The 16,874-nt window shown below is 45.5% G+C and overlaps 1 protein-coding gene across 3 annotated transcripts in view; it reads right to left on the reverse strand.

Annotated features, from left to right (window-relative positions):
- Positions 1-1,741: 1,741 nt before the first annotated feature.
- Positions 1,742-16,874, reverse strand: part of LOC129851543 (uncharacterized) — a 32,296-nt gene continuing 17,163 nt past the window's right edge. For 2 of the 3 annotated variants that reach the window (XM_055918165.1, XM_055918172.1), the window contains exons 3-8: positions 12,414-12,575; positions 7,397-7,562; positions 5,299-5,432; positions 5,009-5,130; positions 3,288-3,393; positions 1,742-3,085 (exon numbers count right to left, since the gene is read on the reverse strand). In XM_055918165.1, the coding sequence (XP_055774140.1) occupies positions 3,297-3,393; positions 5,009-5,130; positions 5,299-5,432; positions 7,397-7,562; positions 12,414-12,575 (681 nt within the window). In that variant the 3' untranslated portion in view covers positions 1,742-3,085; positions 3,288-3,296. The remainder of the gene's footprint in view (positions 3,086-3,287; positions 3,394-5,008; positions 5,131-5,298; positions 5,433-7,396; positions 7,563-12,413; positions 12,576-16,874) is intronic. The other variant, XM_055918168.1, reaches the window with a different exon arrangement.

Genomic DNA, 16,874 nt, shown 5'->3' on the forward strand with positions numbered 1-16,874 from the left:
CGGGACAAGGGGCAGCACCGGGACAAGGGGCAGCACCGGGACAAGGGGCAACACCGGGACAAGGGGCAGATCCCGGCTGAAGGACTCTGGCAGGTCCTGTTTGGACGGCTCTGGCAGGTCCATGCTGGCTGACGGCTCTCTACGCTCATGGCAGGCTGACGGCTCTTGACGCTCATGGCAGGCTGACGGCTCTCGACGCTCATGGCAGGCTGACGGCTCTCGACGCTCATGGCAGGCTGACGGCTCTCGACGCTCATGGCGCTCTGACGGCTCTGGCTGCTCATGGCTCTCTGACGGCTCTGGCTGCTCATGGCTCACTGACGGCTCTGGCTGCTCATGGCTCTTTGACGGCTCTGGCTGCTCATGGCTCTTTGACGGCTCTGGCTGCTCATGGCTCTCTGACGGCTCTGGCTGCTCATGGCTCGCTGGCGGCTCTGGCAGATCCTGTCTGGTTGGCGGCTCTGGCAGATCCTGTCTGGTTGGCGGCTCTGGCAGATCCTGTCTGGTTGGCGGCTCTGGCAGATCCTGTCTGGTTGGCGGCTCTGGCAGATCCTGTCTGGTTGGCGGCTCTGGCAGATCCTGTCTGGCTGACGGCTCTAGCGGCTCCTGTCTGGCTGACGGCTCTAGCGGCTCCTGGCAGACGGGCGGCTTTGCAGGCTCATGGCAGACGGATGGCTCAGACGGCGCTGGGGAGACGGATGGCTCAGATGGCGCTGGAGAGACGGATGGCTCTGTAGGCGCTGGGGAGACGGATGGCTCTGTAGGCGCTGGGGAGACGGATGGCTCAGATGGCGCTGGGGAGACGGATGGCTCAGATGGCGCTGGGGAGACGGATGGCTCAGATGGCGCTGGGGAGACAGATAGCTCTGTAGGGAGGAGAAGGAGAGACAGCCTGGTGCGTGGTCTAGGCACCGGCTGCGCTGGAGAGGAGGAAACAGCAGGAGAGAGAACCCGGAGAGACAGCCTGGTACGGGGGGCTGCCACCGGAGGACTGGTACATGGAGGTGGCACCGGATATACCGGACCGTGAAGGAGGACACGTGCTCTTGAGCACCGAGCCTCCCCAACCCTACCAGGTTGAATGAACCCCGTAGCCCTGCCAGTGCGGCGAGGTGGAATAGCCCGCACTGGGCTATGCAGGCGAACCGGGGACACCACCTGTAAGGCTGGTGCCATGTACACCGGCCCGAGGAGACGTACTGGAGACCAGCTACGTTGGGCCGGCTTCATGGCACCCGGCTCGATGCCCAACCTAGCCCTCCCAGTGCGGCAAGGTGGAATAGCCCGCACTGGGCTAAGCACGCGTACTGGGGACACCGTGCGCTTTACCGCATAACACGGTGTCTTACCAGTACGACGCCTTCTACCTCCACGGTAAGCACGGGGAGTTGGCTCGGGTATCCTACCCGGCTTTGCCACACTCCTCGTGTGCCCCCCCCCAAGAAATTTTTGGGTCTTACTCACGGGCTCCCAACCGCGTCGTCGCGCTGCCTCCTCATACCAGCGCTCCTGGGCTGTGGCTGCCCTCTTCTCCTCCTTAGGACGGCGATATTCCCCTGGTTGAGCCCAAGGTCCTCTACCGTCCAATATCTCCTCCCAAGTCCAGAAATCCTTATTGCTCCCTCGAGCATTCCCATACCGCTTGGTCTCTGTATTTTGGTGGGTGATTCTGTAAGAGCTGTCGCTCTCCTCATCCTCAGATGAGGTGAGGAGAGAAGGATCTTCTGACCAAAATGCGGAGTCTGGGAAATATGCCATCTTTATTATATTTACAACGATGAAGATGGTACCACGAAACAAAAACAAAACACTTTCAAACTACAAAATAACAAAAACAACGTAGAACGAAAACCTGAACATAAACTTACATAACTGAAACGTAAACTCACGAACAGGCAACAGACGACATCGAAACAAAACGAACAGCCAAACAGTCCCGTTTGTGAATATACATCGAATAACGACACGAAGACATCACAAGAGACAATCACCCACAAACACACAGTGATAATGCCCTACCTAAATATGACTCTTGATTAGAGGAAAATGCAAACCACCTGCCTCTAATCAAGAGCCATACCAGGCACACCGAAACCAACATAGAAACAGATAACATAGACTGCCCACCCAAAACACATGCCCTGACCATAAACACATAAAAAACAACATAAAACAGGTCAGGACTGTTACAGCATGATAACCAAAGCGATAGTTCACCCAAACACAAAATTACATATTTGTTTCCTTACCCTGTCATGGGACCGATATTAGTATTTTTCAAGCATCATGTTCAAATAATCTATGTGACTTTGTTGAGTTTGACAAGCAACTTTAGATACTTTTGAATTATTTTTACCTTTACATTTTAGTCATTTAGCAGACGCTCTTATCTAGAATTTAAATCATGTATTGATTTGGGCATGATGCGCAAATAATATTGGTCCCATGACTTGAATGGGATTTGTGCCACAAATGCTAAAATGCTAGCATGTTGAAACAGTGGCAGGGAAAGTAAACCAAATGATGCATTGCTGTCATAGCTTGTCCATAGACTGCTTATAGTGTAAGGAAACCAATGTCATTTTGTAATTTGGGTGAACTATCCCTTTAATTTCACCCCAGAATATTGTCTAGGCTATTTCTTAGTTGGAACAACCATATCAAATAGTTATTGTTTTCTTCAACACATAGTACTGAAATGTCAATAACATAACATATATTTCGAGAAAGCATTACAATATGAATTGAATAGAAAACGATTATAGTACAAGATTAAATCATTTGTATCGTACTCATGTACATTGTGGAGTACATGCATGTCTATTCTCATATAAATACCAATGTTCCCTTATCTGAGACAATAAAATCCCTTAGTTTAGATTTTTATCTCAAGAGAGATGTCCATGACCATCCCTCTTTTTGTTTTCTTTTCACTCCTCACTCAAAGTTTTGTCATCCATCACAAGTGTTATTTCTCACATCCCCTCCTTTCACACTACCCTCTCAGTCCAGTCAAGAATCTGTGCAACTTCACCTTATCCTCTTCCGGACATTCTCTTCTCACTTCAGGCCATCTGTTTCGTATCTGAGAAGAAAACAAAGACGTTCAGTGTGGGCAGTGTTACAAAAGTGTTGCCTCTTCACCTCTATGGATATCTTTATTACACATGTACGCTGAGAATAGATCATACGATAGCTGCTAAATCAGTTGTGCTCTTACATGCACAGCATGCTTCCAACATGTTTCACTACGCATTAACAATATTTTGCGTCAGAACTTTGTGTACCAACAATGGTTATCGGGGCCACTGGAAGTCCAGTTTGTTCTGATGGCCCAAGGCGATCATGGAGTTCCTGTTTCTTCCTGGTAGGTCCACTGGTCCCAGGTCAGGGCTGTAGGGAAATGGGTCATTGTTATTGGTGTGCTCCAATGCTATTACAATGAGCAATGCATTAGTTTGCACAATGCTAGAGACCAGGATGGTTTTTCCACATGCATTTCTTTCCAAGAGAGGGTCTCCCTTTTGATAAATTCTGCATATCTCTATATATCATTGGACCACTCTGAAATACATGTGGAATTCTCCAACTCCTCCCTGCATACCTCAAACCTGACACTGCAACCCCTCCGCTATTTGTCTGGGTCCGTGCCAAGCTCCCTCCCTCTGAGGAGTGCCCATCCAAGTTGTGGAATACATTGAAGGGCACAACAAATAGCTGTTTTTTCCTCAAGCTCTTCAACTCCCACCAGATTCTTATGTTCTACAACCCTCAAACAAAATAATACCACAATCCATCCACTGACACACCCGTCTCGCATTAACAAAATAAAATACAATCTTGAAGTGCCAAGAACCTGTCATAGTTTGGTATTCGCCTAAAGTCGCTAAGGGTGTCAATACTTTCTAACCCAAAATAACCACGTCTTTTTTGTCTACTCCAAATATGTTGGCGTAGATTCCTGCTTGCAAAAAAAGCTGACATATTGTTAGAAGGGGCCAATTGTGTTTTGTTGAACAAATGAGGGAGATTAGTTTGTTTTCAGTGGTTTTGAGCTTTGGCCATTTAAACCCAGTGGTGCTAGTCACCAATTACCACCAGTGAAGAGAGCCAGTGAACTTGGGAAGTATAATTTTACAAGCTTGTGCTCAGATAAAAACACTTAAGCTTATCATGTTTGCCTCAGTCATATTGAAATAAACGGTGAGTAGTCGCTCCCTGACACTGAGGAGTGCATCTGCTTTGTGTACAAGTCTGTTTTTTTGCTTCATTGTGACATTTTACGGACGCTATTTAAGATGGATACCAGTGGTTGTGGGCTAAGTTCTCCATGGCGTATGCTGAATGTTGTAAAATAAAATATTAAAGCCGTGGTTATTACTCAAAAGATAATTTGTCAAGGCACATTTTCTGATTAGTGGTACGTTTATTCTCACAATCAATTTGATTTTGATGTGTTTAGCTTGGCTGATAACTTGTCACAGGGGAAAGTTAAATCGCTACTTACAAGTGATGTGTTAGAACTGCATTTTAAATAGCAATATAAAAGTAATTTTATTTAAGTAATTATCTCTAAATGGTAAGATGATATGAGTCGGTCGGGCATTTTCAGTATTTTCAGTGTCAATATTCTTTCTAGGAAGTAGTTGAATCATTCTGCAAACACAACCCATGACCTACTGCCAATGACAGTCTTAACTCCTCTTTCTGCTAAGACTAAATTATCTAGAAGTAATAGGCACCCACAAAATATGAAACTAAAGCGATCTGTGATTAATGACAACTTAACCTCTCCTTCCATGTATCATGATTAGCTCAAGATTTTCAAACATCCTTGAAGGAGCAACAAGCTCCAACTGTTATTTTTTTATTTTATGAAGTTAAAGGTAATCCTAGTGTTAGTTGCGTGTTTGTTTACAGATAATGTAGTAAGAGATACAGTATTTTGAGTAGACTGAGTGTTTCCTTCGAGAGAGAGCGGGGGTGGGTGGGCGGGGAGTGTCCTCACCGGTAAAGCTGTGGACAGGATCTCTTGAGGGAGGTGGATGTTTGTCCCAGTCTGCTCTGGTTCCTCAGCTTGGTCTTCTTCACCAGATCCTTCACTCTGCCCCACGTGTAGTTCTCACTCAGCTACACAACCAAACACACATCTCTCATCATTAACGGGTAACATCGTTTACCCACTGCTTGGTCGTGGTAAAATCGTGTTGCACTGATGTAGATATTTGCACCGTAAACAGGGGTTGAGGGTATTGTGCAGAGCCAGTGAGTCAGAGGAGGGATGTAAGAGTGACTCACCCGTCTGTGTGGGGCAGAGAGACCCTCTGTACTATCAGAGAGATAGGAGCGCGTATCTCCCTCTGTGTAGCTCATCCGATACAGGCCCCTCTTCCAAAGGGGCACCAGGGGCTGGCATCCACCCTGGTCACTCTCTATAGAGAGAGAGAGAGAATAAATGAATCACAAGATCTGTTTATACCTGGTTCTAGCATGCATCCTTTGTTCTGATCTTGTCCACATTCTGATTGTGCCCACATTTTCAGACCGGTGTAGACTGGAGATGATTAAAATACGCATTGTGATCTGATTGTGATTTTTCTGACCACCTACGAAGGTAGTCAGGCACGCATTGTGTCTGGATACCTTACAAGTGTAAACGGATCTGGACAGTGAAACCGTTTAATTCATCATTATCCCACCTTCTTAAATCATTGACAGGTGGCACCATTTGACTTATGGCATCAATATGGGTCTTAAAATAAATAAATATTTTTTTTTTTTAAAGAATAGCTGATCACAATGCAAACACAGTGAGACACATTTTAATACCATGTGTAAACATATTTCTGAAAATGTGGGCACAATCAGAATGTGGGAAAGATCAGGACAAAGGACGCATGTTAGCGCCAGGTATAAATGAGGCTAGAGTCACAAGGGTTGGAACCACTCGCTACTCATGGTGGGGGGAAACTGTTATGACACATGGTGATGGGAATCAGCAGTCCCAGAGGAACCCCTTCTTTCAACCTGCCGCCACTGCCCACTCAACCTCCCCACCTCCTCAATCTGTTATTGCAGTACAGAGAGGACCGTTCGCCATCCTCCTACTCCACAGCTCCAATTTCCTGAATCCTGCCTATCGGAAAAGCAAGAAATTCCTGAATCCATGGGACTCTATATGTTCCCTCCATTTAACTACCTCATCAGTATGTTTTTTTAATCGTTAGATCTTTATCAATCCAAACGCACAGATATTTGTAGGCTGGAACCCGCTCGATGAGAGAGCCGTCCAATGAGGGAATATGATTGCAGCTCTAACATAGCTCAGTCAACAGTCAGTGCAGTGGCATACATAACCGTATTGTCTGGATAGTGATGAATACTACAGGATTGAGTACATAGACCAATATTATTTATATAAATAGTGAAGAGAACAGGTCCCAATACAGACCCTTGCGGTACACCTTTCGTAATATAGTGGCAACTAGACTTGACACCATGAGAAAGCACACATTGTGTCCTGTCGCAGGGTTCGTTAACTCGAGGTCCCACTTGTCTCCATAAAGTAAACCTGCCTTTAGTTTTAACGCACCACAGTTCTAGAATATCTTACAAAACAAATTACACCTGGATTCCCTGGTGCCGATAAGGAAGTTTAAAACTCTGTTGTTAAATGAGTTTATTGAATTGTGCAATTGTTTCAATGGACTATTATAACTTGTTGTAATAACCTTATGTAATGTATTTTTAGCTATCTTGTGTCTTATCTTTTGTTGTTGTGTTGATGGAATTTCTGTCCTCAGGGCACCATTACAAATGAGACACTGGTCTCAATTGGTCTTCCCTGAATAAATAAAAGTCAATAATAATAGTCAGAACCACGACACTGTCACCAGCCCACCTGAGGGAACGTGAGCCACTCCGAAAACAGGAGAGTACAAACATTTGGGGAAATAATTATATTTCTGGGGGACTATTGTCGCTCGGAATGTTATATGAGATGATGAAAAGGTGAACATTGGGCGAAAACACACCTGGGGTCGTCGCCCGGTCACATTTTGAAAATCTCTAATGATTTTTAAATAAACCCAGAAAATCCATTTCAGGAAAACTTTGGGCAAACATTACTATAAATCGGTCTTGTGATTGTTTGTGACTGAATGATTACTGCAGGAGCAGGTTATGAAGTGCTAATCTACCTGCCAGTGAAATAATACACTGTGGTTTTCCGAGGGAAACGAAAGGATTGGGCTGGAAACATCTGATGAAATTACAGTCAAACTGGGACAAAAATACGTTTGGAGAATGTATGGGAATATCCATTGGATTTTGAGTGAGGAGAGACAACTGGATGTAGATTATGGGTTGTTATCATGTTATTAAGTAGTTAACTGACCTCCCCTGGCAGTGAGTCCTGTGTGGTGTGTGACCTCAGGGATGGTGGAGAGGTCAGAGAGGGTGCCGCTCATGGAGGTGGTCAGGAACTCACTCCTGGAATGTCTTTTCTGCTCCTGCAAGGCCATACCGGCCGTTCCACAGCTACAGTGCTGCAGGAAGAAGTCCTGGGGGACAGACAGGAAGAGAAGGTACAGGACTGTGAGTAGGAGGCATATGAAATGTATTTTACAATATCCAAATCTAGTTTTGTTGTTTTTCTCGCTCGTTGGTCAAGAATGGCCCTCCAATACTGCAGACTTGGCTCAGGAGAGTGAAAATGTGTTATGGCCATCACACTCTTGTATTTCTTGGCCTTATATGCTACCACATTTTTTACAAGAGTCTTTGGGATATCTGAGTTTATTTTTATTGTTTTAAACCTACTTTAACTTAACTTACTTTAATTGTTGTTTTCACAATTAAAGTAATATACTGTGTATTTACTATTTATTTTCCAGATTGAGTTGGGTTTGTGCTAACCTAACCTCAAAGATAAACTTCTGAACTCGACATTAACTTGTCCAAAGTAGGCCTTACAACCTATGTGCTATGCCGATACATGTATGGCAATTCAAAGAACAATGAGCGAGACTTTCCGAGTCATTGTGTGAAGTTGGAATTTGCCAGGAAAATGTTCACATCCTTTTATCCCAGCTGAGGAAACTCTCGATGTCACATCCACGCTAATGTAAAAAAATCCCATTATAACTCAAACAACGCAGACACCCAGCAGTAGCATAAACGGAATAAGATGAAAGCCTGGAGACAAGTGTTGTTTTTTCCTGCTTCATTGTTAACATTTAAACGTGTAGTGTCACTTCTACAGTAGGGGGATTTTTCATCACGTGAAGGTTACACACTCGCCACTTGCACAACTTTAGAAGCCAGGACCGATGCCCAGGGGGCTCATTAGGTGAAGTCCCTTCCTAATCTTGTGCAAAATAATTTCCTTCGCCGCACTGAAGTTACCTCTACCCTGGACACAAGGTGCAAACTCTACACTAGAATAACATTATCTCTGGGCAGTGCTCTCTCCCAGAATTCCTTGTTCGAACTCTGAATAGCCTGTTACGAAACCACTGGACGTTTAAACATAGAAAGGGGTAAATAGCATGATGAATGACCACTGAAGTCATTCTCCACGGCTTTGTTTGTGTTTCACAGAACTTTGACCATAGTCTGACATCCCCGCTGGAACCACGGCCACCCTCTCCACTTGGTGAAGACACCGCCTCATACTGAGAAGGGGCTTGGCTCAGGTTCCTGGCCCAGGTTCCATGAGCGATAACAGTGTGGTCTTTACACTCTCCAAGGACCTACCCCATCTGTGTGTGCTTAGCCCTTAGAAGGAGGCAGCCCACATTTGGGGACTCAGAGGGCCGGCCACACCAGGCCTTTGACCTCGGACCTCTGAGAAGAGGATTAAACTGTTGCCTCTGTGCACTCGGGAAAAGGGAAGGTCCAGAACACTTCGGCCCTGGAATGTTCCCCTCCATCCAATCCCGTTCCTCAATACCCCAGAGACAGCCTGCAGATGGCTCCATTGTCTGAGGTAGTACTGCTTTGAGGATAGGGAAAGGGGGAAGCTTGAGTCCGTAAGAGTGAGCTCATGTTCATTGCTCACATTAGGAACTTGATTACAAGTCTTCTTCCACTCTAGTATTGACTCTTGCATCTCAGTTCATCACGAGAAACCCCAAAGGACGCTGGTCCTGGTAGAGAACAGATGAAGCTAGAAAAGAGGGCTCTGTGTAGGTGGTAACTGGCCATTGTCTCATTGATCTCTGTGTTTATAATGAGCCCAGCGGGGACCCTGGTGTTGATTTGAAAGGTGGGGTAGACGTGTGTAGGCACAGGGAACCATGGGTGTCATTCATGGAGCTTAGATGTGCCCCAGCTGACTTGCTCCTCCTTTTGATGTGTCATCTATGAGGTTCAGCTTGTGGCGTAACCATAGAAACACTCACAGCAGGGGAAAAGACCAACCGCTTGGGAGGCCAGCCGGTGTGGTCCTAAAAATCTTCTTTCAAGTCAGGGTTTGGCCCAGAGAGAATAACAACACCAAGTTATCTGGACAAATATAATTATCGAGGTGAGATCATGTCAGATTTTGATGACCTCAAAGAATTGTAAGTTCTGCTAAGATTGTTAAGAAATAGCTTTTGTAAGAGAGGATGCGGTTGTCTTTGAATGAGCACTTTTTGGGATCTCGCTCTCTTACTGTCCCCCTTTCTCCCTCTCTCTCACTCTTTCTCCCTCTTTCTTTTTTTCTCTCTCTTTCTGTCTTTGAAGACTTTGTAGTGTATGCTCCTGCTGGGCTCACCCTTTGCTTCAGTGGAAAGCTTTTCCGGCCCCCAGGCCCAAACTGACAGGGATAGTTTGGAACAAGCTCTCTGAAACCCCCTGAACAGAGCCGCTTCGGTATTGTGCCAAAGTCTCAAAAAGAAAGGGAGGCATCCACACAATGCCAAAATACTTTTCTTTAGAAGCACAGGCAACTGTCACAAGAGAGGGGGCAAAGTTGAATACAATGCAATAGGGTTGGGAGAAATCTTGTGCCAATGTTGTTGTTTTTCATATTCAAGGTCACGTTTTCTTCTTGTGTTGAGCTGAAAACAAAAACATAACATTGAGGTAGCTTTGGGACTCTGTGAACTCTACGAGCCTCATTTTCTATTCAAGTGTGTTTAAATGCCATCCATGTGCCCATGTTATTACCATACGGATTTTCTAAAAATGACAACAATGCCACAACTTTTAAAAAGCCATAAATTATAAAAGAATGTCTCTCTGGCGTTGGTAAGATAACATTCAGAGCGAACGCATTCATCCTGTTTGGGAACGGAAAGTGAGAGCGAGGTGAGCTGGCCTGGGAATTTTATAGGTTACACATTGTTAACTGAGCAGAATTGTAGCTATTTTATGAGAGTTTACTGGAATACTACTCTAAATGGTGCTTACTACAGAAAAACAAGAAGCGTAATTTGCCCTATTTTACTGCTGATATTGTGCTTGCATTTGTACATTTTCATAGCCACATTTGTTTGTTAAACCTTTGTCTATCTAATTTTGGATAGCTGTGAGAGAGTGATGTTACAGATACAGTACATGGTTAGCAAACATGGACATTATTTCAGATATAAACAGATTATTCTTATTTTTTTACACCAATTCTGGTAAACCGTCTCTTTTGTACGATGTTGTTTGGGTTCAGATGTAGATTTTTCAGGTTTTTCAGGTTATCATCATGAATGATGCATCGTTGGCCCAGCCACAGACTCTAACTTCTCTGCTCTCTCTAAACAGGTGACCGGAAAGCCCCTGATGTTTGTTATTAATAAACATAAATATGTTATAGCACGGTAAAGGGGTAGTTATAGCATTGCCATGCTATAACAGCCCCGTTACCGTGCTATAACAGCCCCGTTACCGTGCTATAACAGCCCCGTTACCGTGCTATAACAGCCCCGTTACCGTGCTATAACAGCCCCGTTACCGTGCTATAACAGCCCCGTTACCGTGCTATAACAGCCCCGTTACCGTGCTATAACAGCCCCGTTACCGTGCTATAACAGCCCCGTTACCGTGCTATAACAGCCCCTTTACCGTGCTATAACAGCCCCTTTACCGTGCTATAACAGCCCCTTTACCGTGCTATAACAGCCCCTTTACCGTGCTATAACAGCCCCTTTACCGTGCTATAACAGCCCCGTTACCGTGCTATAACAGCCCCGTTACCGTGCTATAACAGCCCCTTTACCGTGCTATAACAGCCCCTTTACCGTGCTATAACAGCCCCTTTACCGTGCTATAACAGCCCCGTTACCGTGCTATAACAGCCCCGTTACCGTGCTATAACAGCCCCTTTACCGTGCTATAACAGCCCCTTTACCGTGCTATAACAGCCCCTTTACCGTGCTATAACAGCCCCGTTACCGTGCTATAACAGCCCCTTTACCGTGCTATAACAGCCCCTTTACCGTGCTATAACAGCCCCGTTACCGTGCTATAACAGCCCCGTTACCGTGCTATAACAGCCCCTTTACCGTGCTATAACAGCCCCTTTACCGTGCTATAACAGCCCCTTTACCGTGCTATAACAGCCCCGTTACCGTGCTATAACAGCCCCGTTACCGTGCTATAACAGCCCCTTTACCGTGCTATAACAGCCCCGTTACCGTGCTATAACAACCCCGTTACCGTGCTATAACAGCCCCTTTACCGTGCTATAACAGCCCCTTTACCGTGCTATAACAGCCCCTTTACCGTGCTATAACAGCCCCTTTACCGTGCTATAACAGCCCCTTTACCGTGCTATAAGGACCCCTTTACCAGGCTATAACGACCCCTTTACCGTGCTATAACGACCACTACCGTGTACCCAGCCGTTCTATTTATTAAATACACTTTCCTCCGGCATGACTTACAGCTCCTACTGCCGTTCTGAAACCGCTGGATTAGCACTGGGACCTAATGGTGAGTAATCACTCACTTCAAGGCATGGCTCTCTCTGCACCACCTGGACAGCAGTCAGCTGCAAATCAAAGATCAATGGTCTTAGGTCTGCCCTGCACGACCTACAGCTACGTTTACAATGTCTTTACAACATTTGTAGGAGCTTTGTATCTCTGACAAATTAGGTAGTAACTGAGATAAATCATAATACCGTAACATTAGAACATTCACACTGTTAAGGCCCCTTTGTTTGCTGTAACTCATTGAGAGAGATGGTTTGACCATAAGCTAGCTTTGTCTCAGTACTTACTGTCTTCGCCCTCCCTGATCTGACAAGACTGGATATGTCATGCAAAAGCTATGTGACGGAAGCCTATCTTTGATAAGACGCACAAGTCCAAACCAGATGTTTTAACCTGGGATTCTTCCCAGGGTGCTCACCAGTGACCAGCAGACACACTCACTGTGTGAGTATGCTGATAAGGATGATAGCGCATAGTATGTGTCTGTATGTGACTCACCTCTTTGGTCTTGGTCATCCTTCCATCCTTCTGCAGCCCACAGATTTGTTTCTGCAGCCTGAGGTTGTGTTCCTGGAGCTGACCAATCTTCTCAATGAGCTGGCAGATGTGCTCCAGGTAGCCCAGACCGGAGCCCAGGGGGTTGGAGCTGGCCTGGTGGACCTGAGGAAACAGAGAGACAATTTGGTTGGTGAGTTTAGTGAGGTCATTAGGGCTCTGTAGGGCTACCATAGAGCGCAAAATCTGGAACAAAAAGGAAACTTGGCTGCTGAGAACTAGTGGTCAAAGGTATTTGGTCAAATGATTCCAGAGGTTTATATCACCCTGTCATTCATGAAAACCAGATTAAAGAAAGGGCTACTGATTTACTGATCCCCAATCCACAAAATGTTCCTGTGTGATAAAAATATCTTTATGTCCTCTGAAATTCTTAGGTCCAGATATAACATCGCCTTAAAGGTGCCCCATGTGATCGGTGGATTTAACAAGGTGATGTTTGATGAATGATGTAACCTGCCAGGCAGGTTATCCATCCACTCTGATATTCAACACATTTTTATTTTATTCCATTTTTATCATAGTCATGTTTTTATGGGATATTTTATGACTTACAAAAAACACTGTTACATGTGAACCATATAGACTGAGTCTGTTTTACTACGCCGAATCATTGTACAAACTCGTAAATACATTCCCCCGCTGCCGCGTGGGCCACTTGTCTTCACCTAGCTTCGTCTTCATCGTTGACCGGGAGGAGACGAGTCAGAGAGTCTGAAAGGGATTATGTGTGACTCATATGAATGTATCTTAGGGTCTAGCCTCATCGTGACGGTATTGCATAATCTATCGACATACCATACTGGCAGTGCATACGTTTCTAATCGTTTGATGGATGGTAATGGCGGGTGGTTGTTTTATTCCCATGGTAGTTATGAAGATGTTCAATTTAAACATCAAATCGCCCATGAGGCCATTGGCTGGAGATGGGTAAGTGAAAGGTCTGCGATAACAATGTGAGGCATAGTGCCTTTGGTAGGAGTGGAACAGAGTCATTGCCTTTGGTGTGGGAACACAAAGTCAGGTGTGTGCCATTTATTTGTTTGTTTGTTTTATGGTGTGACCGTTACCCCGAGAGGCGCAGATGCTAACGCTTTCAGAAATATGAAAAGGATATTTTGAGCAAATATTTATACAATCGTCCACCATTCCACAGTGTCCAAACAAAAGCAGGAAGTAAGCTCAGGTCGAAGCCTTTCTCCACCCAGAAGGCTTTTCCGTGCCACTTCTGTGAAACTCCAGTAAGGGATCTGTCCACTAATGGAAACGCAGGCCAAACAATGGGACAAAAAGTCATAACAGTCAGGAGAACTGACATCACTCGTTTCCTTCGACGGAGAAATTAACCGTCTACCCATTACACACGGTCTTGACTTACTACTCATTTCCCAGACAGTGGTTTTGAAGCATTACATTTTGTCAATGGCTCATGGAGACATCCAGTACTGTCCTAGCTCTCCCCTTATCTCCCCAGATATGCAGGTGTCTGGCCAGGGCCTCAGCGATGATATGTCGGGTGGACAGTGAATTGGTGCCTGTTCCTCTAACCTGTAGCCTGTAGCGTGTTGCCTGGCCATCCCAGCTTTGTTTTACAGGGGTTCAATTAAGATGAGGAGATTCCTCCTCACACACAGTAAGTCATGGGCAGAGGGTATGAGACCGGCCGTCATTAGCAGTCTTCCTGGCAGAGGCGGTGATGGAAGCAGGTTGGGACTGATCTTATCACCCCTCCATGTCCCTCCTGGTCCCCCGTGGGTCATGGAAGGGGACTAGAGGGGAAAAGAGAGGGGAAGATATGCCCCCACTCCCTTCCTCAGAACTTCCTCTGGCCCCTTATGTTGTGAGGGGGTAACAATGTTTCAAACGTGGGAATCGCTGACGTGTGGAGGAAATGCCAGGCTTTGGCCTAGTTAGTGAATTACTTTTCACTTGGCTCTTTCCTTTAAAGTTGTGAGAGTGTGAAATAGAGAGAAAGGAGAGGTGCATGTGTTAAAATGGCATTCATGGGCAGGTCCATTTTCCAAAGCAAATACACAAGACCATCCATTGCCTTGACAATGAGAAACATATAAAAAACCAACAACTGTGGATTATTTTTCTATTTTTTCCATATCATACAGTATCTTAACGATGTTATTCATTTAGCAGACATTTATCCCAAGCGACAGCATACATGGGAATCGAACCCACAACCCCGGCGTCGCAAGTGCCATGCCCTACCAAGTGAGCCAGACGCAACGTAGAAAATATGAGCATGATACGCCAACATATCAAAGCTGTGGAAAACTGAGACTCTCCTCGGGTCTTGGTTCTGGACATTCCACTGCGTCTACTGCATCACAAAATACTTTCCTAAACATGACAGCGTTGGAAAGGAATTGGCCGTCAGATGTGGGATGCACACAGAGATAGGGAGAAAGACAGAGCGAGGAAGAAAAGACAGAGCGAGGAAGAAAAGACAGAGCGAGGAAGAAAAGTATGTGCTGAACACGTTTACTCGTTTTCTATCCAGAAAGCCCCATTTATTTTCAGCACACACAGTCTGGGGAGAGAGTTGAGATAAACAACAAAGCAGAGAGGCAAGAATATTATCTCCCAAGGCACTCTCTGGGGAACACTCTGTGTGTCAGTGCTGGCTCTGTCAAACTTTAACAGGAAAAGGGGATCTTGAGGATTTACAGAGAGACAAAATGTATGACGTAATTCCGATAAGGTAAAAATGCCGACAAGGTACAAATCTGTCGTTCGCCCCCTGAACAAGGCAGTTAACCCACTGTTCCCCGGTAGGCCGTCATTGTAAATAAGAATTTGTTCTTAACTGACTTGCCTAGTTAAATAAAGGTTAAAAGAAAAGATGGGTTAGTGGTGAGATTAACTACCCTAATGATGCTAGCTACCTGTCTCAATTAGCCACCAACCACACCTCACCAAAACGCTGGTCTACCCCAGTAGCTCTTACTACCTGCCAACAATAACCAGTGTAAGTCCTTGGGTGTCTTGCATCAATTCAGCAGCTGTACTTCACAGATACCTTGAGAAAAAGGGCATATAGGAACAAGCACCACAATACACACAGGCCAGCTCATCATAAACAGACGAATCAGTGGAATGCATCTGAGGCCCCTAGGAAGTGTGTTTGGTACTGTACATCATGTGCACGTTTATGGGCTGCAGCTGAGGAATTCGACAGGACCGCCATTTTAATTAACCGGGGTTGCCATCTTCCCCGGTCTTCATAGTTTTATGACACCATATTCCACAGTGTTCCACACATCCTTCAGCGGAGGGGAAAATATGCTTTGAATACCCTGTGGTTCCTCCTATGGATAGAGTCCTGCACGCTGAAGATCAGACAGATAGCTAAACACATCCATATGATAAACCTCTTCTCCTCATGGTGAAATATGTCTGCGCTGCACTCTGCACTCTTACGCTGCCCTGCAGCCCTGTCTCTATATACAGTAGAAGGCAGTGTTATTGGTTACTAACTGACATTACTGTTTCCATGTTCAGCATGCTTAGGGAACGTTCTCTTCAAAACATTTGATTGACAGACCATCTTGAGGCCATCATACCACTTAAAACTATAAATCAGGGGCAGAGGGAGAGAGAGAGTCTTTGATGTTTGACTGAGGGTGGGGGGGGGGTGGGCTTCCAATATCTAAATTCCTGGGGCCACAGAGCCCCATTTGGCAAGCAAAGGAATGGCATTATTAGCTGTGGTGACAAGTGATGATGATGATGATGATGACGAAGAGTTTTACTGCCGGACTGCCTGTCAGCAATACACCTCTAAAGTAAGCCACGGAAGGGCCCCTTAAAAGAACCACCACCCGCTGGTAGCCGGCTGTTCCCTTAAAAGGGGCCCTAGAGGCTATCAAAGGGGCTTTATCTAGGTAAATATGTGAGTAATTTGAGCAATTTGACACCTGTTTGATGCGTCCAGGTAGATCGTCCATCTCTGGGCCCAGGGAGCGGCAAGACCCAGATGAGAGAGAGAGAGAGGGGAGCTGGCTGGCTGGCTGGTTCTCCAGGACAATATCACCACAGTCATCTGCACAGTCACTCAGCACAGATGAACAGGTGCTGTTTGACATGCGGCAGCATGAAATAGGCCCCCGCACTGTAACACATGCCCTCTCCACCTTCCCTTTCAGTCTGTAAGCTACTAGGCCCTGTGTTAAGATTCCCCTGCTGTATGCCATAATACAGCCTTGTCTTCACCGGGTCTTTGAACGTGACATTGTTGTGAAAGGTCTTTGAGGGAGAGATGGGGAAGTATGTGTTAAGAGGTGCAGGGCTTTGAAGTATGGCCTAGTTTTTCTAGTTTGGCCACCTCAAATTCTTTAACAGATTAGTTTGCTCGTTAATATTGGATTGTTGAACATTTGATGTATCATGTAA

The sequence above is a fragment of the Salvelinus fontinalis genome, chromosome 1 (genome assembly GCF_029448725.1).
Source record: "Salvelinus fontinalis isolate EN_2023a chromosome 1, ASM2944872v1, whole genome shotgun sequence".
In the NCBI taxonomy this organism is placed as follows: domain Eukaryota; kingdom Metazoa; phylum Chordata; class Actinopteri; order Salmoniformes; family Salmonidae; genus Salvelinus; species Salvelinus fontinalis.